The sequence below is a fragment of the Dipteris shenzhenensis genome, chromosome 9, assembly GCF_047967505.1.
Source record: "Dipteris shenzhenensis isolate YYH24624 ecotype China chromosome 9, Dip_SZ_1.0, whole genome shotgun sequence".
Classification (NCBI taxonomy): Eukaryota; Viridiplantae; Streptophyta; class Polypodiopsida; order Gleicheniales; family Dipteridaceae; genus Dipteris; species Dipteris shenzhenensis.
The window spans coordinates 4,368,121-4,393,201 of record NC_141604.1 but is presented as its reverse complement, the minus strand read 5'-3'; the positions used below and the strand labels follow the sequence as shown (position 1 = coordinate 4,393,201).

At 47.1% G+C, this 25,081-nt stretch overlaps 1 protein-coding gene across 2 annotated transcripts in view; it reads left to right on the top strand.

The window, feature by feature from the left end:
- The window catches only part of EIFISO4G1 (MIF4G domain-containing protein / MA3 domain-containing protein), a 76,680-nt gene that overhangs the window by 9,588 nt on the left and 42,011 nt on the right, over positions 1-25,081 (top strand). The window contains exons 4-6 of one of the 2 annotated variants that reach the window (XM_087378948.1): positions 288-566; positions 726-829; positions 8,929-9,016. In XM_087378948.1, coding sequence (XP_087235074.1) covers positions 288-566; positions 726-829; positions 8,929-9,016 — 471 coding nt within the window. Of the gene's footprint in view, positions 1-281; positions 567-725; positions 830-8,928; positions 9,017-25,081 lie in introns of both variants that reach the window. The other variant, XM_087378947.1, reaches the window with a different exon arrangement.

Sequence of the window (25,081 nt, the reverse complement as noted above, 5' to 3'; positions counted from 1 at the left end):
TAGTGCGAAGATTGGTTTGCTTTGCCATTGTCGGAAGGTGTAAATTCGGTGTGCTTGCCATTGAATTGTCAAAGCAGAGGAGGTGCTATAAGATACTTTCATAGAAGTTGAAAGCATCTGGTCAATGTTGGCAGTGATCTCAATACTCCTGGCTATGTGTACTGTTCCATATATACTCTTTTATTCATTTTTCAGATGGATAAGGTTCCTATGTGTAGTAATATTAGAAGCTGTTACTATTCCCCATCCTCTTAGTTTTTGGTGGGTGAACTTGTGTCTAGGTACAGGTTCTGCCTTCAGGTGTACGCTATGCAGAGCCAGATAATCGCGATTGGAAAAGCAGGACGCCTTTACCTTCTCCTGTCCTTGAGGAGAAAGGTAAGGAACACATATCCAAAGAAGTAGGGAAGAGGTCTGACAGCGATTGGCGTGACAGAGAACAGGATCATGATACACCAAATATGCAAACATCCTCTCGTCATCAAGATTTGTATTCTTCTAGGCAGCAAGATTTCCAGGCTACTCAGTATTCCAGGCAACAAGAACCACAACCTGCTGCTTCAGGGGTATGCCTATGTGAATGTCATACCATATGTTCTCGAAGGTTCCTGATGGCCCATCTTAGCTCTTTCCAATCAGTTGCATGCATTAGCTTCTATGTGGCTTTGATAAATGCAGTTGAAATACTTGTTATGTCGAGTTGAGTGATCTGCTTATGCTTGCAGGTTGACACACGACCTGTGCCTGCTATTGTACGGGCATCTAATCCTTGGACAGCAAAGAAGGGTGCTGTGTCTGAAAAGGACAAGGTTCTGAGGACTGTTAAAGGGTAGTTCCCTACTCCATAAATCCAAAAAGTGAGACTTTTTTTTTTCACGTTCGCCGATGTGTAAGTGAAGATGGGTTTGATGTGAGAAAGACATCATTACTGAAAATGGGGGCATGGCTCGAGAGGACATGCCGGCCCATGATATGCCCAGAAATGTTGTATCCCTATCGTCTGTTTTGATTAGTCTTAGCTATTGAATGCAACATTTGGTTGAACTTACGAACTAGACACTAAAAAAGCCCAGGAAGACGGCAGCTTTGGCTTTCAGGCTTTTGGACTTTTTTGGCACACTGTTAGAAAGAAGAGTTCAAGAGGCTGTTGTCAGTGTGTAAGGTTGGGCGCTGATGATGTCAGTGGGGATGTCATAGTAGCTAGTCCCTACTATGCGTGATGGAGTTTATGGTTTTCAATCTTATGAGTGACTATCGTGAGATTGAAACTGCACTATGTTGTTTTTTTAGAGAATGAGTTTGGGAATGTTCCTGGATTCATCTAGGTATATGTAAGGACCTGGTTGGTATAAGATATCTGAAAATTTTGTACATAGATTAATTGTGTACGGGATATCCATTGTTCTTAATCTGACACATTATGGAGCATGACTGGAGAGCATTTCATTGTTTGTGCTTGACAATCAGTGAGATGCCAAGGTTTCATTTGCATGGCTGAAGGTGATTGGTCCAAGTATCCTCGTTGTAAGGGGCTTTCAATGCATGCATTTAGTGATTTCGTCTTTACCCCCCCCCCCCCCTTGACAATCAGTGAGATGCCAAGGTTTCATTTGCATGGCTGAAGGTGATTGGTCCAAGTATCCTCCTTGTAAGGGGCTTTCAATGCATGCATTTAGTGATTTCATCTTACACCCCCCCCCCCCCCCCTCTTCTCTCTCTCTCTCTCTCTCTCTCTCTCTCTCTCTCTCTCTCTTCAACTTCCCTCTCCCCTTTCTCTTCTCCTCCTCCTCCCTCTCCCCTTTCTCTTCTACTTCTTCTTCAAACAGAGATAAGTTTGAGAACTACCGTACATTTATCAACCCCGAATATTGGGCTACTTATACAGGAAGAGAAACAGCCACGCAGAAGTACATTTGCACACCTATGGCAATACATAAGCGAAGAGCTTTGGCCTCACTTCGCACCCGATCACACCAGCTGCAGATTGAAATAGGAGGATGGAAAGATATGCCAAAAGAGAGCAGAATATGCCAATTATGTGACCAGGGAATGGCAGAAACTGAAGAACACATGGTAATGATATGCCCTTACTATACTCACATCCGGAAAGCATTTAGCTCTCTTCTCGAGGGACATAACAGACTGGCTGATATGCTACATAGCGGGTCACCCCCAGCTTTAGGAACATTTGTCTATAAGCTTTTCAAGCATAGGAACTCACCTAAGACATAAAGGTAGTTTCTCTTAATACCCTCCCCTCCAAGGGAGGAGTCTTTGTGTACGAGGATTTTGTATTGCTCAGGTCCCATAGGCCGATTTTTGGTCTTCAGAGGATGATAATATATTCTTCTTCTTCTTCTTCTTCTCTCTCTCTCTCTCTCTCTCTCTCTCAGCAAGCCCCTTCCCCTCCTTTCTCTCTCTCTCTCTCTCTCTCTCTCTCAGCATATGTACTAGATGGTATTTTGCTGCCAAATAGAACCCGTTGATCTTCCATGGTATTTTGCTGCCAAATAGAACCCCAAGCCTTTGCTACCCTCCGCCACCCTCGCTCAGCCCCCCTTGCTCTGCTACCCTTTGCTACCCTCCGCTCTCTCTGCTACCCTCTGCTACCCTCCGCCACCCTCGCTCAGCCCCCCTCGCTACCCCCGCTACCCCTCCTCCACCCTCGCTGCTCCCTTGCGACCCCTTTGCTACCCCTCCGCCAATGCCCCCGCTATCCCTCCGCCACCCTCGCTGCTCCCTCGCCACCTTCTGCTACCCTCGCTGCTACCTCGCCACCCCTTTGTTACTCCTCTGCCACCCCTTTGCTACCTCTCCCTCTCTTCCTTTGCCCCAACCAACTCCTCTCTCGCTTAGCCCCCGCTCGCTCAGCCCCCCCCTCGCTCAACCCCCGCTCGCTCAGCCCTCGCTCAGCTCTCCCGCTCGCTCAATCCCCCTCGTTCAGCTCCCGCTCAGCTCAGCCCAGCCCAGCCCAGGTTCCTCGCTCAGCTCCCCTCCCCCTCGCTCTTTTTTTTTTAAAATTTGCCCCCCGCTTGCAGCTCCGACCCTTTCTCCTGCAGTCCCTTCTTTGCTCGCTGCTGCCTCCCCCATAATGAAGGGAACAGGGGGATGAGGACATGAGACTAGGTGGGAGACCCTTCGGTTCAAATTTACATATGTGTGGAGATGGGGAAGGAGAACGGTGACAAGGGGAAAACACAAAAGCAACTCAGTCTGGAGGACTTCAACAAACGCAGCAATTAGAGCGGTTTGACAGTGGACATCATCGCGGCCCAGAAGAAAGGGGCCCATCCAAAGTCCATGTCGCTCACTACATCCTCGACCTCTATGGTTACCACCACTATTTCACCACCATCATCCGCCTCATCATTTACGCCACCTCTCTCCTCCCCCTCTCCTGTTGCATCATCACAGGTCTTCTCTCCGGTAGCCTCACCATTGGTCCCACCGGCCACGGCTCCACAGTACTTTTCCCTCATATCACCTCTATCTCTCAGTCAGCTACCCTTCATCACCTCGTCCGGCCTCGCTACTCTTACATACCCACCCCCCGGCCCATATCATGATGTCCCCACCCTCAGTGCAACCCCAGCAGCCCACCTTCTTTCCAACCCCTCTCGAGATCCAGTTCCCACTTGGACCAAGACATCTTAGGCTCCCACCAGATGCTTGGAACTCCCTATTGGCTGAGATACATAGCATCCGGGCCCGTCAGGCAAAGCTGATACATTATACTCAAGAGCAGGCTCGATACATGCAGGAGCAAGCCCGCCTTATACACGAGCAGGGCACTCTTATCCAGGGGCTCAGACACAGCTTCGAGAGGAGCTCGGGATCCTCAGAGCAGCACCTGGAGGGACCCCAGTCACAGAGATGGAGGCACGGATAGCCACGATATAGTCGGCTATAGCAGAGACGACTAGATGGGTGGACGTGGTGAAACGGGAGCCCGCAAAGGCAACCGTTTCAGTCGCCATACAGAAGTAGTAGCAAAGGGCTTCAAAGGCCCTCAACATCCAGATACGAGGGGTCACGGGAGACAGCACCAGCACCACTACGACGCCCATGGAGGAGGCGATCACCTTTGTGACCACCACCATGGGGTTCCTTGACCATGGCATAGAGGGAGCATTGCGTGTTAGGAGAGACCCCAACCGAGAGCAGCCCCTGGTCATTCGCTTAAGAGATTCACATGCTCGACTAGCGACACTCCGACGTCGAGCCGCTTTATGAGAGCATCCCACCCTGTCCATGAACGAGGATTTGACACCACTACAGATTGAGGAGTGACGAGTTCTTTTGCAACAGTGGGATGTTGCTCGTAAGGTGGAAAAATGGACCGTGGTCCGAGATGGTAGGTTGTTGACTCGCACCCGTCGGGCTCCCACCTGTACCCCCTAGGGGAACTGGGCCTATGAGACTCAGGTTTCCGAGACCCTAGCCTGCACCATTTGGAACTGTAATGGTATCTTATGATCAGACCCAGGGAACTTCTTGGAGTCTTGTATAGGACGAGACATAGTCTTTTACACGGAGACACACCAGAGCCCAGAGCGTCCACTACTGATAGTCAGTGGCTACACATGGGAGTCAGCCTTCAAGGATGAGACGAGGGATACAGGAGGAGTCCGAGGATTAGGCGGGGTCGCAGTATTGTACAGGTCTTCCCTCGCTGGAGCCATCTCCATTGAGGAAGGACGCACACTCCCGATTCATGTGGATCTGGATTCGACGCACAGACACCCGTGACCTTTTCATAGCAATATGCTACTTCTCGCCAAACACATCCCACTTTTCCAGAGTGGCACGAAAGGAGGGTGAGACATTGCCATATGCACCCTTACATAAGGATATCCCAGTCCTTTCAACCCGCGAGGAAGTTCTCCTTGTTGGGGATTCAACGCCAAGACGAGCACGCGCCAGGCACCACTCCTGGACTTCCGAGACGACTCTATCATGCTACCAGACATGGACCTAATCGGAGTAGGTATGACCAGGACCTCATCGGACCGACACGGGTCTGTTACACCATATGGACACGCGCTCCTTAATCTAGGCAGGATACATGACCTCATCATCTACAACCGCGTGACCTATGGTCCTCCTCAGGTGGTTTTACTTGCTTCCCACACGGGGCAGGCACTAGTGTAGTAGATTACATTATGGGATTCCCTACCTTCACTTCATGTATCACCGACTTTACCGTAGCACCACTCCCTCCAAGAGCTGATCACACATGCCTATTCTTTACTATCGCCACCCCACGCTTAGCCACACCACACACACCACATAGGAAGCATTACACCTACCATGACATACACTTTGATCACAGTCTCTCACCGGCCTACTCTGGACGCCTAAATAGACTTCTAACCTACATCGATCACATACCACTCATAGAGGACCGTGCTGCCTTGATTAGTCGCACACTTTACGAGGCTGTCCTCCAAATCTTTTCCCACACCACACGGTCCACTAGACCACCACCTCTTGGTTCTGTACCCTACAATAACTGGTACGATGTGAGTGTAAGGCTTATTGCTGACAGCTTTGACTTGAAATTAGATGTCACCTCTCTAACACACCAGACACGGTACGCAAGTACTGAAGTCTCGTACGTCGAAAGAAGCAGGCATTTCTTCGTCGATATGAGGAGCTGTTGAACATCTTGTACAACAAAAACTCTAAGGATTTTTGGCAGAGATTCCTTGAGCGTAGGTCTCCATCATCCCTCACCGACACGAGAGTCTATAATAACTGGTACGATGCGGAGTGTAAGGCTTATTGTCGACAGCTTTGACTTGAAATCAGATGTCACCTCTCGAATACACCAGACACGGTACGCGAGTACCGATGTCTCATACGTCGAAAGAAGCAGGCATTTCTTCTTTGAAATGAGGAGCAGCTGTTGAACATCTTGTACAATAATAACTCTAAGGATTTTTGACAGAGATTCTCCATCATCCCTCACCGGCATGAGAGTCTGGCACACGTATGCACACCATCTTTATGATGTCCCACACCAGCCCACTCTAGATCTCATACAAACACCTCATCCCACCACTTGCATGTTATTCACGAGAGGGGGAGTCAAGGACGCGACATTGAAACTGCACAATGGTGGAGCTAAGGATCACGAAGGGCTATGCACTGAGTTTATCGCATATGGGATTGACACGTTAGCCTCGATCCTAGCAAAGCTATTCAATGACGCTGTTTGCCTTGGCTTCCCCCGCACTTGGACACTCAACACCATCACCCCCATCCACAAGGCAAGGGATCCCATGGACCCGAGTAACTACATGACTATCATGATTGAACATGTGATGTCCAAGATCTATGCAACTGTATTGGATGCGTCGGTCAGCTTGTTTGCAGAGATGAGAGGGCTTAGAGCAGAGGGTCAGACTGGTTTCAAGCGAGACCATGGGACTATGGATCACATACTCACACTCAGCAGTGTCATTGAGGAGGCCAGATCACGGAAGGAGAGGGTATATTGTTGCTTTGTGGATTTTCGCAAAGCCTTTGACACAATACCTCGAGCTCTTCTCATCACACGCCTACAGACACTGGGATTTGATCATGAGATCATGTGGGCAGTCATGGCACTTTATGAGAGAGTCTACAGACAGTGGGATTTGATCATGAGATCATGTGGGCAGTCATGGCACTTTATGAGAGAGTCTTAGTCCGAGTTCGGACAGGCGCAGGTTGGACAGATGAGCTCTTGAGTACCATAGGGGTCAAACAGGGTTGTCCCTTATTACCAACCCGATGAGCTTGAGACTTTCATGGGGGCGTTCGGAGGGACCGGTTGCTCACTTGCTGGGATCATCATCAGGATTCTTCTTTATGCAGATGATGTGGCACTCTTGTTGTCCACACCCGAGGGGCTCCAGCGACACTTGGATGCACTGCAGGCTTTTTGTTTATCCCATGATTTGGAGGTCAACCTTGGCAAGACCAAGGTCATGAACTTTAACACCTCTCGAGCAAACATGCAACGGAAGCAGTTCACTTTCGGTGGGTCACTAGTTGAGATCGTATCCTCATACACTTACTTGGGGGTCATCTTCTCCGACCCGATCTTCACGATGAGACCAGTGATGCAGGCGAGAGTGAGTAGGGGATACGCCTCACTGGCTTGGCTAGAGAGACAATGCTTCCAGGACCCTCGGATCAAGGCTCATCTCTTCGACTCCTTGGTTCGACCAGTCAGTATGTATGGCAGCCCTTGTTGGGGGCCTGACATGTCAGAGATAGAGTGGACATGGGTGGAGCGCCTGCAGATCCTCATGCTCTCACGGATGATCCGGGAGGTTTGTACCACATCACATTATTCAGGTCGAGTTTGGTGCTTCTCCACTCCTCATGCTCAGAGATAGAGTGGACACGGGTGGAGTGCCTGCAGATCCTCATGCTCTCACGGATGATTCGGGGGAAACCGTATGTACCACATCACATCATTCAGGTCGAGTTTGGTGCTTCTCCACTCCAGCTAGATGCAGCCTTTCAGACCATCACATATCTACACCGGGTTAGATCATATGGGGACTGCACATCAGGGAGACAAAGGTTGTCATGGTTGGCTCTCGATTTCTCCATGAGGTTGGCAACAGAGGGAGACGAGCGATGCTGGTATGCACGGACTCACAGATGGTTTGTGAGACTAGGGTTTCACATCGATAGGATACCTCCTTTTCAGTACAGTTTAGATGCCCCTCCGGTACTCCCACCCACCATCCTGATCGGGCCACACACCAACCAGGTCATTCGAGAGGATCTCCTGCAGCTACACACCTTTAGGACCTGGTTGGAGCCGAGGGAGCTTCCAATGAAGCTGAGTTTCTACAAAGATTACTGTCTTCGTATTTCGGAGGAGGGATTCATCACACCACTGGGGTACATTGAGCCTCATATGCCTCACTCACTATGGATCTCCATTGGACAGTTTCGGGTATCATCACACCGCCTCCGCATAGAGAGCGGCAGAGCATAGGGGATTGTAAGGGAGCATCACTTATGCATATTGTGCGACTGTCAGGAGGTTGAGTAGGAGGAGCATTTTATTTTCAGGTGCCCAGTGTACTACGAGATCTGAGGTCGCTACCACTGCCTCTTTAGAGACGGCTCCGGGCTCCTTTCCAGATTCCTCGTCTACCCAGATCAGAGATGCCTCACGGCCTTCATTCACAAGGAGGTCCGACACAGAGAGTACTTACTCAGGTGACAGGGCTTGGCCACATCATCAGGCACCTCTCAGAGCAGGATCACGGAGTTCTTTCCATCGAGTGACATTGATCGTTTAGTCTCTAGCCGCAGACGTGACAGAGACCTCAACTCAACGACCGTAGCACGACACACGAGACATCGAGGGGACACACAGATCACTCTGGGGGACCTCCCGTCATTGTTTAGACCCGGGATACGCCCCACGGGAGTCACGGTGGCTCTGGTCTTGCGTCGAGCCTCGTCTAGGAGACCGAGACGCACGGCACCCCTTGACGGGCGCCAGCATCCCATCACGGGCTATGCACCAGCTAGGGCGACATGACATATGGAGGATTCTGCGCCGCTCCAGTCTTTTTCTTTTCATTGTTACATCCAGATGTATTTGACTATGTATGATCAGACTTAAGATTCAGCATGGGTGATGATGCTCGTTTCAGTAGCTCTACCCTTATTTCAGTTTCATAGACCCATCGGTCTTCCGAAGACTCTAAAATAATTTCTCAATAAAATTTCTTTCTTTCTTTCTCTCTCTCTCTCTTTCTTCTTCTTCTCTCTCTCTCTCTCAGCAGGCCACATGAATGAAATTCATCTTGTTAGATGTTGAAATAGTCTTGCCTTTGAAGGGGGCATCTGCTGTATAATGAGTGTGTACTCTGTACTTGCTAATTGGATGATTGTTATTATTGTGAACAGAATTCTGAACAAGCTGACACCAGAAAAATTCGATGTTCTTTTGGAGCAACTCATCAATGCAGGCATAGATTCAGCTGACATATTGAAGGCAAATTTTCTTTCTTTAGAATTGATCTGATATGCAAATGGTAATTTAGAAAACATATTCAGGTTTGACGTATTGGACTGTCTATTCTACTCCCCTTCTTTTATTGAGGTTTGACATATTGGACTGTCTATTCTCTTCCCCTTCTTTTATTCAGGTTTGACGTATTGGACTGTCTGTTTTCTTCCCTTCTTTTCCTTTTTTGTGGATCTAAGTTTGCTAGTCTACAACTCTGATGCCAGATTATATTCTATAAGCCTTCTGAAATTCTAAGCAAGCATTTAGTCTATTTATTTGAGACATTGTCTGTCTCGTGTTCTGCGGCGGGAGTCTGTGCAGTCGTTTTTACGGACTATGATCCCTTAAGGGATGCTGAAGGCTATCCTTGGTGGGTAATTGTCATTGAAAGCAAAGCATTAATCAGACTGTGGAAGACTTTGCTTCTGTAAGAAACCAAGATGCATGAACAAGCTATGGCAGATTATAGATAGCCATCACATAGAGAAAGATAGAAAGAGAAAGAGTCGAACTGCAGAGATGGGAAAGTTGTACTCCACACAAGACGATTCGTTTATCTAGAAGAGAGGCTGCAAGGGAGCAAGAGGGGAAGAAAACTGTGGATGGGGGAGTGTTTCTTTTATAGATTAAGGAGGGGACAGCTTCAAACACGTGGGAGAGTGTGCCCGATTAGGCTTTGGAGGCTGGCTCCCTTGAAATTTGGTGGATTGCATGGGGGCTGACAAGCGGTGGGCTGCATTGGGGCTGGAGTTCCAAGTGGTGCCATGCTTCATGCATGGTCCTTGACATGTGCCCACAGGGGCTGCCATGTGTCCATGCCACATGTCAGCAAGCCATGTGTCATGTTGAAATTTGGACTATATTTATTTTAACCACTCTTTATTTCTCTGACTAAAAATTCAGTTTAGGTGACCAATACTACTATTGACTTCTGTTTGAACCCTTAGGTTTCTGGCGGGTAGTTCTATTCAAAGGGCTAGTCTAGGGTTAGTTTGAGTTTGGTTGGCCTTCTCACATAACCTATTAGGCCTATTAGTTTGTTGTCTCTTGGACTCTTTCATGTTAACAGGCCCACACTGATAGGCTCTAGATTCTATTCTCTAATTACTTAGCGTCGAATCACAGGCAAGGCAAATTCACAAATCTCTCTTTCGTTTCGTCAATCACAAGTAAGACAAATCACAAGCGCTGGCATCGTCTTTTTCCTCCCAGCCTCTATCATGGGTCGATACAAAAGATACGTAATTTCATTGCTTCATGCTTATCCACAAGCCCACAATTCCCTAGATGGTTCCCTCCTGCCACATGTCAACATTTTAGACCTTTAGCTTGGTACACCATTTACCCCTCTCTTGGGGCATAATTAAAACATTTGCCCCTTGGCATTTTTACACATTTAGGTGCACCTAGGCTTGAGCACTCAGAACCACCTAGTCGATGCCAATACACCCTCACCTAGGACCTTGGCAGTTACTTCCCTTGACCATTTAATTTACGCACATGAAATATTGCAGAAGTCGGTCATCTAAGAGAAAATGCCCACTGATCTTTCCGAGGTCATGCTATCTCGGCTAGAGCATAACATTCCTTCCCTCTTCAAGCATCAGCGTCCTCAATGATGAAATCTGAAAATACTCTCCGTAACTGGTATACGGATTCTCAGGTAGCTTCTGATAGAGGTAGACCATGCCATGCAACCAACACCGTGGGTATCTTCCAATTGCGTACTTGCATTGTTCCTTGGTCCAGGATTCTTGTTGGTTTGCGTCTTGCATTATTCTCTATCTCCTGAAACAAAACAACACCTTCGATTAGTGAGTCACCAGTATGCAAAAATTTCTTTAAACGAGAAACATGAAACACTGGGTGCATCTTACACCCCGGTGGCAATTCTAATTTATAGGCTACCTTGCCTATTCTTTTTAGAATTAACCATGGCCCACAATATCGAGGTGATAACTTAGCACACTCTCCTGCAATCAAAGACTTAGAGTGCGAAGGAACTCTGAGAAAAACTTTTTCTCCTTACTTAAATTCTCTAGTGGATTGGTTTACATCCACATACGCCTTAGCTCTATCCATAGCTTGGCGGATGTTTGCTCTTGCAAGTGCTAGCATCTCCCGCATCTGAACCACAAAGTTCGCGGCACTAGGCACTTTCTGAGGTACTCCAACTATAGTTGGATTCGTTGGCCTATAACCGTAGTTCAGTTCAAACGGACTGAACCCTGTAGAGGAATGTTTCCTATCATTGTAGGCAAACTCTAACAATGGCAACCACTTGTCCCATGTATGTTGCCTCAATGACACATATCCTCTAAGCATGTCCTCTAAACTTTGGTTGATTCTTTTCGTCTGACCATCCGTTTTTGGATGATCCCCACTACTCATTCCCAACTCAGTTCTTAGTGTCTCAAATACCGCAGTCCAAAAATGACCGGTAAATTTGACATCTCTGTCTGACACTATGGATTTGGGTAATCCATGCAGACGAAATATATGTCTAATAAACAAATCCGCCAGTTGCGGGACACTAACAGATTCTCTAGTTAGAGTGAAGTGAGCCATCTTGGTAAGACGATCAACCACCACAAGGATAGAATCTTATCCACCTTGTGTCGTAGGCAGCCCTACAATAAAGTCCATGGAAATGCTCTCCCACTTACTTAGTGGTATCTCCAAGGGTTGTAAAAGTCCGGGTGGCTTCACCCGCTCTGCCTTACTTACCTGACACGAAAAACAGCGTGTCATATATTCATGAATATGTTTTTTCATCTTTGGCCAAAAGAAATCTCGCTTCACGAGATTTTATGTCTTCTCGACTCCTGGATGTCCCGCACATGGGCTATCATGGCATTGTCGAATGACTCTCTGTCTGAGATCATTTTGATTAGGTACTACCACCTTGCCATTTCTTTTTAGCATACCATCCCTTATGGCATATCTTGCATAAGTTTAGCCTTTTCTGGATGCCAGGTCATCCTTATCTTGCATAAGTTTGGCTTTTTCTGGATGCCATTAGAGAGTGCTCTAATGGCCGAGATTAGAGAAACTCAAAAGGTGGACGAGTTCGTCCAGAGCCTTTGGTCTATGGCTCATGTGTTCAAACCCGGGGAAAAGGATGACCTGGCATCCAGAAAAGACCAAACTTATGCAAGATATGCCATAAGGGATGGTATGCTAAAAAGAAATGGCAAGGTAGTAGCACCTAGTCAGAATGATCTCAAGCAGAGAGTCATTCGACAATGCCATGATAGCCCATGTGCGGGACATCCAGGAGTCGAGAAGATTAAAGAAATCTCGCTTCACGAGATTTTATGTCTTCTCGACTCCTGGATGTCCCGCACATGGGCTATCATGGCATTGTCGAATGACTCTCTGCTTGAGATCATTCTGACTAGGTACTACTACCTTGCCATTTCTTTTTAGCATACCATCCCTTATGGCATATCTTGCATAAGTTTGGTCTTTTCTGGATGCCAGGTCATCCTTTTCCCCGGGTTTGAACACATGAGCCTTAGGCCAAAGGCTCTGGACGAACTCGTCCACCTTTTGAGTTTCTCTAATCTCGGCCATTAGAGCACTTTCTAACACCGTGAAACTCATGTTATGCATAATGTGTGACAACACATCAGCAACTTTATTGTCTTTTCCTCTTCGGTACCGAATTGTCAAATTAAACTCCTGCATGAATTCTGCCCACCTAGCTTGGCGGCCTCTCAAGTCAGGCTGTTTACAAAAAATGTTTCAGAGTATCATGATCAACATCCACATAAAACTCTGATCCATACAAATAATGTCTCCATGTTTTCAAAGCATGGACAACAGCATACAACTCTAATTCATGAGTTGGCCAATTTCGTTGAGAGGGAGAAAGCTTCTTGCTTTCAAAGGCTACTGGCCTTCCCTCTTGGAGGAGAACTGGTCCTACTGTAATGCATTTGCATCAGTTTCCAGGAACAACGGTTTCTGTGGATGAACTATTTTTAACACCGGTTACTGTGACCACAGCTTGTTTTATGGTGTTAAAACTTTCGTGTTGATTCTGTCTCCATATAAAAGGTACTTTATCCGAGGTCAGATCAGTCAATGGCGATACTATTTCGGAATATCCTTTGATATGCCTTCGATAAAATTGGGCAAATCCCAAGAATGATCGCAAAGCGGTCAAACTTTGAGGGATTGAAGTCAGTATCGCAGCCACTTTCTTTGGATCCATTTCTACTCCCTCTGGAGTAATTATGAATCCTAAATATTCAAGTCTAACCATACACAGTATAGTTTTCTTCTTATTTACATAAAGACTGGCTTTCCTCAAAGTACTGAACACTATTCTTAAGTGTTCATAATGCTCAGCAATACTTTTACTGAATACCAGAATATCGTCAATAAAATGTACTACAAACTTTCCGATATACGGACGTAGTAAATCGTTCATAAGCATGACGAATGTGGCTGGAGCATTGGTAAGTCCAAAGGGCATTACCAAAAACTCATAATGACCAAACTTGCTTCTAAAAGCGGTTTTATGCACATCCTCGGCTCTAATACGGATCTGATGGTAGTCACACTTAAGATCTATCTAACTGAAAATTACGGCCCCATGCAATGCATCTAGCAAATCATCGATCCGAGCCATCGGATACATGTGCTTAATAGTGATATTATTCAATGCTCTGTAATCTATACAGAGGCGAAAGTATCATCTTTCTTCCTCTTTAATATCACTGGGGAAGCAAAAGGTGAAAAACTGGTTGAATCTGCCCCAGCTTGAGGTATTCTTCAAGTTGTCTTCGCATATCAGCTTCTTCTGTAAAGCTTAATCTATAGGGAGGTCTATTTACAGGTTCTGCCCCCGGGATAAGCTCAATTTTATGCTGAACATTGCGCTCTGGAGGTAACCCATGAGGTAACTCATGTTGGGGTAAAGGCACATTGCCACCCCTTTATTAAAGATAGGACACCTATGACTGTCTTAAGACAGTCATGGGGTAAAACCTAATCCTAATAAAACTAATGAGTTTGTGGTGTGGCTCATCACTTCACACCCGCACACTTGAGTCTTCTCTCTCTCTCACACTCTCTCCCTCTTGCTCTTCTTCCCCCTTCTGGCCCTTCAACTGGTATCAGAGCCTCTTCTCCCTCTACCCTTGCCTACCCACACCCCTCGACCTCTACCTAGCCTCTTCACGGGCCAACAGGCCAGCAGGCGGTAGCGCAGGTACGGACGTACGTCGTCCGTACATCTGTACGGACAGGCGTCGCAGGTCTGCAAGCAGCAACGGCATCACAGTGGGCGCGGGCGCGGGCATCGAGTAGGGCACGGGCGCGGGCGCGGGCGCGGGCCTAGAGTAGGGCGTGGGCAGTAGCGCAGCTGCTAGCTGCAACAGGGCGGCGCCGCGTCACGCCAGCAGCTGCATAGCAGCTGCTAGCTGTTAGAGCCCTCGAGCTTTATCCGGGCGTCGCACAGGTTCGAGCAGTTAACGACCGTACGGCCGTCCGTACCGTCGTACGGACTCCGTACGGGCGTCCGTATAGTACGGACGTCGTCGTACCTATAGGGAGCTGCATCAGGGAGACCGTCGATTTTTTTTCTTCTTCTGGGATTCTGCACACGTGCGCAGGTACAGGAAGTACAGCAGGCGCAGATTTTTTTCTTTGGGAAGAAAAAGAAGGAGAAAGAGCTCTCTGCTCTTGATTCAGGATCATCTTTCAGTTCACAAAACTGTGTTTTCTTGAAAGTACAGCAAGTACCTTCATTTACCTCGTGCTTGAGGTGAAGAGAACCACAGTGTGTGGTTGATTGCACAGGTATCTGTTTTCATGAAGGAAATGCCTTGATTTTGCAGAGGATTTTTATGCTTTTACTGGGCTTGAATCTCAGTTTCTGGGTGAGCAGATCATAGGGCTTTTGCCCGGCAGTTGATGTTTTGTATGCCTTGAGACAGTGTGGTGCCAGAGAGCACACATTTGTCTCGATTTCCGCAGTGTCGAGGTGACATTTTCTTGCAGGTCACATTTCTTGTGCAACACTCAGAGAACCTCAGTTGAGCCACGCTTGGCCAGGGCGCATCGAGTTTACTCGGTCCCTAACTGTCCATCGTTGACAGTGCTCAAAAGGTTCCTCATTGAGTGTTTGTACGTTGGGATCTGTGTATGTCATTTCTACACAGGGCAGTATAAGCATTACACTGTTGGTTGATTTTGTCAGAGAGATTTTCACATTGCATGCTACCTCAGTGTTGAGGTGTTCTTCACTTGGTTCAGGTGTCAGATCAAGGGGCTTTTGCCCAGATTTTGTTTGATAGCACTTGGGTTACCGACAGAGATCTTCAGATGCAGTTTATCCCCTTGGCAGAAGGGTGATTGCTTGGGATTTATCCCATTTTCTGTTGCAGGTTTTGTGACAGGCTGAAGTGTCATTTTTTTTTGGTGTATGCCAAGTGGTTTATGCATATTAACTCAGTGCAATACCTCATCTGAGGTGGGAGAAGTGATCAGTACAGCCAGTACAGCAGTGTTTACAGCAGTGTTTTGTGTTTTGTCAGCTGATGATGCACTGTTAAAGCACTTGTGGAACAGCTGCAGCATTCTGGATTTACTGTTTATGCCTATTTGAGCACGGTGCAGTGTGTCAGAAGGTACAGTGATTGCAGGGACATTTACTGTTTTGCTGCAGATTTTCCTGACAGTAAAAAACAGCACTATTGTGAGTGCTCCTGGCTCTTGATAGAGCAGGTTTTTTCTGAGAAATCAGAATTTTTTATTCAGTCTTTTTTACTTCCAGGGAGTCAGATACTTTCCTTATCTGATATGGCATCAGGGGGAAGTGAATCTTCAATTCTGAACATAAAGAAACTGGAAGGAGCACACAATTATGCATTATGGGCAGAACAGTGCTTGAATGTACTTCTGTTAAAGAAGATTTCTAAGCCCATAAGGCTGAAGGGTGTCAAGCCATCTGACATGGCAGCTGATGACTGGGAAGAGCTTGATTTGTCCGCAAGGGCAGCTATCATGCTTACTATTTCTGATACCCTTGTGTTCAATGTTCAGGCTGAAAAGACCTCTTATGGTCTATGGCACAGACTGGAAGAATTGTATGCTCAAAAGAGTTCAGCCAGTAAGGTTTATTGGTTGAAGAAGTTGGTTGATCTTCGCATGAAGGAAGGTACACTTATGACCTCACACTTGAGTGAGTTCAATGCTATCTTTACACAGCTTATTGCACAGGGATTGAACCTTGATGAGGAGTTCAAGGCTACTTTCTTGTTGTGTACCCTCCCTGAGAGTTGGGACACTTTCAAGACCACCCTGTCAAATTCGAATGTCACTCTTATGTATGCTGATGTAGAGAGCTCTCTCCTTATGGAGGAGATGAGCAGGAAGAATAATGCGAGCAGCAAGTCTTCAAATGCCTTGCAGATACAGGATAGAGGCAGGACTTAGCAGAAGGGGAGATCTGCTAGTAAGTCCAAATCTCGCAGTCGATCCCGTGGCAAAAAGGATATTGAATGCTTTTATTGTGGCAAGAAGGGACATGTGAAGTCTAAGTGCTTCAAGTTCATACGGGATCAGAAAGCCAAGAAGGCTGAAACAAAGGATGCAGGCAATGGAAGCAAAGGCAAAGGCAAGGCCAAGGCAGATGACTTGGATGCAGTGAATGTTGCAGCAGAGGACAGTGACAGTGACATACATGATGTTTTATGCTCTTCTGCTGTAATAGCACATGCTTTGGTTATTGATGGCCATGACATGCACACTTGGCTCTTGGACTCAGGTGCTTCTTTTCATGTTACTCCTCATAGGGAGTGGTTTACTTCCTACACAGGTACTTATGGAGTTGTTCATCTTGGGAACAACTATGCATGTCAGATTGCAGGGATTGGCAGTATACAGATAGTATTTCCTGATGGGCGCATATTCATGCTTGATGGTGTCCGCCATGTGCCGCAAATCAAGAAAAATCTGATTAGCACTGGCTTGTTGGATGACAGTGGTTACCACACCACATTTGGGGATTCCAAATGGGTGATTACTGATGGCCAGGCTGTAGTGGCTGAGGGTTTTAAGAGTGATACCTTGTACCCTCTTTATGTTTCCAGTATGGGTAATCATGTTGTTGCCATAACCGAGCTGCCAAAGGTATTGTTGTGGCATAGCCGGTTGGGACACATGTCTGTTAAAGGAATGCAAGAACTGTCACGTTTGGGTTATCTGCCGTCTCTTTCTTTTTCAGATTTGCCTACTTGTGATCATTGCATATTTGGCAAGCATTCTGTGACTCCTCATAAGAGGAGAACTCCCCAAAATAGAGCACCGCTTGATCTAGTGCACACTGATTTGTGTGAGATGCCACAGTTATCACTAGGGGGTGCAAAATATTTTATTACTTTCATTGATGATGCCACACGCAAAGTGTGGGTCTATTTCTTGAAGCATAAGGGCGATGCCTTAGATGCTTTCAAGAAGTTTGTCGCTCAGGTTGAGAATCCGACAGGTCGCAGGCTGAAATGCCTCAGATCTGATAATGGGGGTGAGTATGTGTCACATGCTTTTGTGCAGTTTTGCGAAGCTAAGGGCATCAAACGGGAACTCACAGCCCCTCATAATGCATCTCAAAATGGTGCAAGTGAGCAGATGAATCGAACTATTCAGGAGAAGGTTCGATGTATGTTGTCTTATGCTGCATTACCCCATGGCTTTTGGGCAGAAGCCGTGCAAACAGCAGTTCACATTATTAACAGGTCGCCAAACAAGGCTTTGGAGTTGAAAGTGCCAGAGGAGGTGTGGTCTGGCAAGCCACCTTCATATAAGCACTTACGTGTATTTGGCTGCGAGTGCTTTGCTCATGTACGCAAAGAACTGCGCACCAAACTGGATCCAAAGTCTATCAGATGCATCTTTATGGGTTATGGTGACGAAGGTGAAATGGGGTACAGGTTATGGGATCCCGCTAAACGGAAGATTATACGCAGCAATGATGTCATCTTTAAAGAGGATAGTGTACACAAGGAACCCGTGCAACCTGTGGAATACAGGAGGGTTATTTATGATGATGTTGGACAGCAAAGAATGCCCACTTATATGCAGCAGCAGGCTGCTGCAGATCACCCTGTTCAAGAGGGTATACAGGCTGAAAATCAGCCAGATAATTTTGCCAATGATGCACCACTGGATATGCCAGCAGATGGGGCTGTAGAACAGCCAGATATGGTGGTACAGCCACCCGTCATGCATGACGAACAGGCTGGACAGCAGCCTAATCCGGAACATTTTGTTAGGAGGAGCACCCGTGTACAACGGCCTCCTGCCAGGTTTGTTCCAGGAGCCAATAATGTGGCTGATTTTATCATGTTGACAGATTGTGGTGAGCCTTCCAGCTTCAAGGAAGCTATGGGAATAACAGAGAAAAAGAAGTGGGAGAAAGCCATGCAGTCAGAAATGGACTCCCTACTTCAAAATGATACATGGGACTTGGTGCAGCTACCTGCAGGCAGAAAGGTTTTGCCATGCAAGTGGGTTTACAAAGTCAAAGTGGATTCAAATGCTTTACCGAGGTATAAGGCCAGATTGGTTGCCAAGGGATTTAAGCAGGAGAAGGGCATTGACTTTGATGAGATCTTTTCCCCTGTAGTCAAGATGACTACTTTGAGAGCAGTGTTAGCTCTTGTTGCTCATGAGGACATGGATTTATGTCAGATGGATGTGAAGACAGCCTTTCTTCACGGAGATCTCCATGATGAGATCTATATGAGTCAGCCAGAGGGATATGCTGTTAAAGGGAAAGAGCAGCTGGTGTGTAAGCTCAAGAGGAGCTTGTATGGACTCAAACAGGCACCAAGAGAATGGTACAAGAAGTTTGATGCCTTCATGCAGTCCCAAGGGTATCATAGGTGTGAGACCGATCATTGCTTGTACACCAAACGGGCAAAGGATGGCAGTTTGATGCTACTCATTCTATATGTGGATGACATGCTGATTGCCAGTAAATCTCAGGAGGAGATTAGTGCTTTGAAGAAACAACTGCATAAGTCTTTTGACATGAAAGACTTGGGTGATGCAAATCATATTCTTGGCATGCGGATTACTCGTGACAGGTCCAAGGGACTTTTGTTTCTGTCACAGAAGGAGTACATTGACAAAGTACTGCAGAGGTTTAAAATGGAGGGGGGGAAGTCTATTAGTACCCCGATGCCTCCACATTTAAAACTCAGCAGTAAGGACAGCCCCAGATCAGATGATGATAAGGCTGAAATGGCCAAAGTTCCGTATGCATCTGCAGTTGGTTCTTTGATGTATGCCATGGTTGCCACTCGTCCGGATATTGCTTTTGCGGTGGGAGTCATCAGCAGGTATATGGCAAATCCAGGCAAGCGGCACTGGGAAGCAGTGAAAGGTGTCTTGAGGTATCTCAAGGGTACCAAAGACTTGTGCATATGCTATGGTAGGCAAGATGCATTGGTGCATGGTTTTACAGATTCAGACTATGCAGGGAATGCAGATAACCGGAAGTCTACTACCGGTTATATTTTCACATTTGCAGGAGGTGCTATATCATGGGTGTCTCGGTTGCAGAAATGCGTTGCACTGTCAACTACTGAAGCTGAATATGTTGCAGCCACTGAGGCTTGCAAGGAAGCAATATGGCTTACTCGGCTGGTGGGAGATTTGGGCATTACAGGAGATATGCCAGTTTTGCATTGTGATAGTCAGAGTGCTATCATGTTGGCAAAGAATCCGGTTTTTCATCAGAAGACCAAGCACATAGAAGTGAAATATCATTTCATCAGGGAGGTACTGGAAGACAAGCGACTCGAGCTTGTGAAAGTGCACACTGATGATAATCCTGCAGATTTGCTCACTAAGAGCTTGCCTACAGAGCGGTTTGCACATTGCCGCCACATCATGGGATTAGGATGAGACCACTCTTATTTTATGGTCTTGTATACAGTAACTGTATATTGCTGTAATTTTTATTCTTTTCTCCCCTTTAGGCACATTGGCCTTTAGGTGGGAGGTTGTTGGGGTAAAGGCACATTGCCACCCCTTTATTAAAGATAGGACACCTATGACTGTCTTAAGATAGTCATAGGGTAAAACCTAATCCTAATAAAACTAATGAGTTTGTGGTGTGGCTCATCACTTCACACCCGCACACTTGAGTCTTCTCTCTCTCTCACACTCTCTCCCTCTTGCTCTTCTTCCCTCTTCTGGCCCTTCAACTCATCCCTAAAACAATCAGAGAACTCCGCCGATATCTCTTTAGCTAACTCGGCCATTTTTCCATCTTGGGTAGCCTCAGTGCTAGCCGATGCATTATCAATCGACTCTAGTGATGCTATACACAGACACAGAAACTCTTTCTTAGTCTTCCGAATTTCCATGGCTGAAATCAATGGTCCTCGAGGTAAATCCTTTTCACCTCGCAAAACATATTCTACCCCGTTCATCTTGAACTGGTAAATATGCTTTTCCCAATCAATGGCTGGATTTTTTCAAAAATGCCAAGCCATGTCTAGGGCTATATCTGCGTGAGCAAGCCTAGTCAACTCAAAGTCCAGCTTCTCAACAGTCTTGTATTCGAAGTTCCAATTGGGTAACCCTCTGGTCCCATACTTCATTTGAACTTCCGTCCGCCATCCTGACCGTATAAGCATAGTCAGACGGACTAGTTTTCAACTTGAGACTCTTAATAAGCTTCGAGTTAATTACATTGTGCGTTGACGCTGAGTCAAACAATACAATCACATCATGATTGGCTACTTGCACTTTCATTTTAATCAACTCGGGCTCATCGAAAATCGTATACGCCGTTGCTGCGGGCTTTGAAAGGATGTTATCGGGTGCACCGCTTACTAACTTAGTAACAGACACACTTAACAACACAGGTACTAACCTCTGAGAAGGTCCCGCCAATTGCATCTGCATTTGTTCCTCATTGGGACTCTCCTGCATTTCTGCGTCGCATTTAGATGTTATCATATTGGCCGTGCGACGGTCTTTGTTTAGTGCACAATCTTTCCACTGATGTTGCTGAAGGCAGCCGAAGCACAATCCTTCTTATCTAGCTTTTTCTTTTTGCTCAGGGGTCAACGAGGACTTTGACCAAGCTCGGGCTGCCATTGGAGTTACTTTTTTTTTCACTTCGACGGTGGTACTTGTCTTTGCTTGTCCCTCAACCGGCTTCACTTGCTTGGTTCGGCCACTTGGCTGCGAGACACTTGTCTTTGAAGTCCATTTCCTATGAAATCCCCCTTTTCTCGGGTATTAATGCTGAGTCCCTGCCTGCACAAATCCACTAGATCTGCCTCTGGCATCCTCATAGTTCAGGGCTACTGCAATAGATTCATCTAATGTAGTCATATATTTAGCCCGAACTTCCATTTTAATCTTGTCGCTCAGTCCATAGATATAGTCTTTCAACTGAACCGACATAGGGAGAGGGTCTGTTATTTTCATAACACAATCCCTTAACTTGTCAGTGTACTCTGCCACCGACAAATTCCTCTGGCGAAGGCTTCTGTAAGCATCCCAAGCTCCAGACTCTTCGTCAGGTGGAAGAAAGTGTTTCTTAAATTCAACCTTAAACCCTTCCCAGGTGGTAGGGGCAACCTGATCTTTCTGTTGTTTTATCCACCACCTATCCGCTGCCTCAATAAACAGGCGAGTGGTCTCGCGGATTTTCTTTAGATCAGATCTGATTTCACAAATGGCGAAGGCTTTTTTCCACTTGTGTAACCAAACCTCGATCACATCAGAACTGCGCTCGGTCACCCGACCAGCGTACTTTTCCGGTCTATAGTTTGCAATATTAGGTACCTTGACCTTCGCACGTTCTGATGAGTGTATACTGGGCTCTGGCTCTACTAGAGCTTTGCCCCTTTCATTCCAAGATGGTCTAGCCGACAAGGCTTGCACCATCTCTCTGATTTCATGTTGACCGGCGTTCACTTGAAGCTGCTGATTCATGATCTGTTGTAAGGCATCTTCTAGTACAGAAATCCTACCCACCAGAGTAGGTGTTGTGTGATGGGACACTTCTTGCGTAGATCGTGCTCTAGATTTACCAGGATTTACCTTGGAATCTTGTCCCTTTACCTCAATTCTTTCAAAAGGGAAAATAGATTTATTTTTTTCACTTCAAATTTCCTTCTGCTGTACAGGAATAAATAGACTGCAAACTGGAAATTTGTATAGAAGGGGGAAAAAAATGCTCCTTGGAAGCTCCATGTAACGTAGATATAGTCCGACTTCCTTTGATGAAGAACCGGGTGACCTTCGGAACAGCTATGTAGCGATCCTCTTCAGAAGACTCTGCTTCAAAGGTCTGATCAACGCTGGCCTAGAACGCTCTGCTCGCTTCCATGCGGGCAGAGCTATGATTCTGAAGTTTGGAGTTCCAAAGGTGACCCTTCGTTGAGCTAATCAGCCACGCATTGATGACCATGCCCGTGCGTCGCCCGTCGCATGGAGGCCACGAGCCCCTGGAGTCGCCATCACGTCCTACTTATGAGTCCTTTGATGCGTAGGAGACAAACTGCCACACAACCTCAACGTTCCTGCACCAAGCATACATCTTGACTCTTTTTCTCCGTTTTGGCGTCACACGTGGCAGAGTTGTCCCCAGAGTACTCCTCAACGCTCTGTCTGCTCGATCGTCAAAGCTTGAAAAGCCTCGATGTAGATTATATCGATCTGTACTACCAGCACCGCGTTGACACGAGAGTTCCTATCGAAGTCACGGTGCATTTCTTCGTTCTTGGCCAGTTTCTACGCTTTCTCATTCACAATAGGCGTTGAAGCTATCGGGTCGTCAAACTTTGGAATAGTAGGCGGAGATCTTTTGCTTGTCTGTAGCTCTCTGCGCTCACATCCCTGCAACCAGACCTCAAAACGACAGCTTCACCAACACCCAATACGCCCTGCGTCTCCTTCATACGTAACTCACCTAGGACCTTGGCAGTTACTTCCCTTGACCATTTAATTTACGCACATGAAATATTACAGAAGTCGGTCATCTAAGAGAAAATGCCCACCGATCTTTCCGAGGTCATGCTATCTCGGCTAGAGCATAACACACACCCAAGGCTATTGCGAACATTCTATTTAATATGGCTTGCATTCTATGCATTTGATTGGTTCCATATTTGGGTACTCTAGTGGGGTGTGGTCTTTACAGTTCTCTTAAAGAGATACGCCTGAACTTCTGGAACACTAATGCTTGTAACTCCCTCAATGGAGGTCCACTCTCAAATGCCGGACCCTAGCCAACTAGTACCTAATTGATCAGTAGGAAAGCGTATGTGTTCGTTTGGCAAGCACCATAATTTAAAGAACTTGAATTTTTAAGCAAGTAAAGATATGCAATAAATGAATTACCAAGCAAGTGGATAGGTCTTTTGTGAAGAGAAGAGACAAATTTGTGTAGTGGAAAACCCAAATCGCCTCCTTTAAGAGTGTTGGAAAGGTCACCTCCCTATCTGTAAGCCCCCAAATGAGGAGAGCGTGGGGGAGGGAGACCTGGGGCAGGATGTGCCCAAGAGAGAAGAAAGAGAGGGGGCTGCCACATGGGCAGCACCTCACATCAAACTTTCAAAGACCATGGAAAGTACCCCGAGCTAGGATGGATCTGCAGCAGCAAAAGGCGAAGCAGTAGCCAGCACAAGGGACCCAGAAAAGGAGGCGATCGCATGGTGCTGACATTTGCAGGGTGTACGGCTCTGTACACTACTGGAGAAGAGCCTGGCAGAGGAGCAATGATGGCAGGATGTGTAGGATGGATAAGCGCAGATGTGGAGCAGGTTTTGGGACTGTTTGGAGGCCCTGGTTTAGGGCTGGAGAGTAGGCACCCAGGTGTCCAGAGGCAGCAGCAAGGAGGGCTGCAAGGGACTGACCCTGGGGGGGGTATATTTATAGCCCACACAGGTTGGCCAGGCAGGCTTATATACGGCTGGGCCCTTGCCTAGATTGGAGGGCCAAAGGCTCTAGAAGTGTGGGGCCAAAAGCCGCGGGTTGTGAGCCCTTAAAGGGCTGGACCAGCCACAGTCTGGTCGGCCAGATTAGGGCAGGCTGGTCGGTTTTTTGACAGGCCCCTAGGCCTATAAAAGGAGAGGCTTGATGCCTCACAATTCATCCAGCAAGTCAGCAAACATAGGAGCAGCAGGAGCAGCAGAAGTCTGATCTTTGGGCCTACATCCAGGAGGCAAAGCAGGGCCAGAGTTGCTGCAGACTGAGCTCACTTGGGGCTGAAGCCTAGGCTGCCTACTAGGGCAGCAAGGTGCTGAGATCTTTGGAAGGGAAGTCTACTTACGCTCGAGGTGGAGCACGCGGACTCGAGTCTAGAGATAATTGGCTGATAGCAGAAGGACCTTGTGGTAAGATTAGAGGACCACGCCATTGGTGGGACTCTGGATCTATATCTTTTGTATTGTGTCCATAGTTTTGGACGGGAGCAAGAGCCATTGGATGAAAAGTTAGGAAAAGATTTCGACATCGAAGTATTCCAGAGGACTACGACCAGGGAGTTACTGGAGCATCGTCATCGACGTGTTGGCATTGGGCCGAGATGTGTCGGTGAGAGGGGGTGTTGGAAAGGAAGGTCACCTCCCCATCTGTAAGCCCCCAAATGAGGAGAGCGGGGGGAGGGAGACCTGGGGCAGAATGTGCCCAAGAGAGAAGAAAGAGAGGGGGCTGCCACATGGGCAGCACCTCACATCAAAGACCATGGAAAGTACCCAGAGCTAGGATGGATCTGCAGCAGCAAAAGGCGAAGCAGTAGCCAGCACAAGGGACCCAGAAAAGGAGGCGATCACATGGCACTGACATCTGCAGGGTGTACGGCTCTGTACACTACTGGAGAAGAGCTTGGCAGAGGCGCAATGATGGCAGGATGTGCAGGATGGATAAGCGCAGATGTGGTTTTGGGACTGTTTGGAGGCCCTGGTTTAGGGCTGGAGAGTGGGCACCCAGGTGTCCAGAGGCAGCAGCAAGGAGGGCTGCAAGGGACTGACCCTTGGGGGGGGCATATTTATAGCCCACACAGGTTGG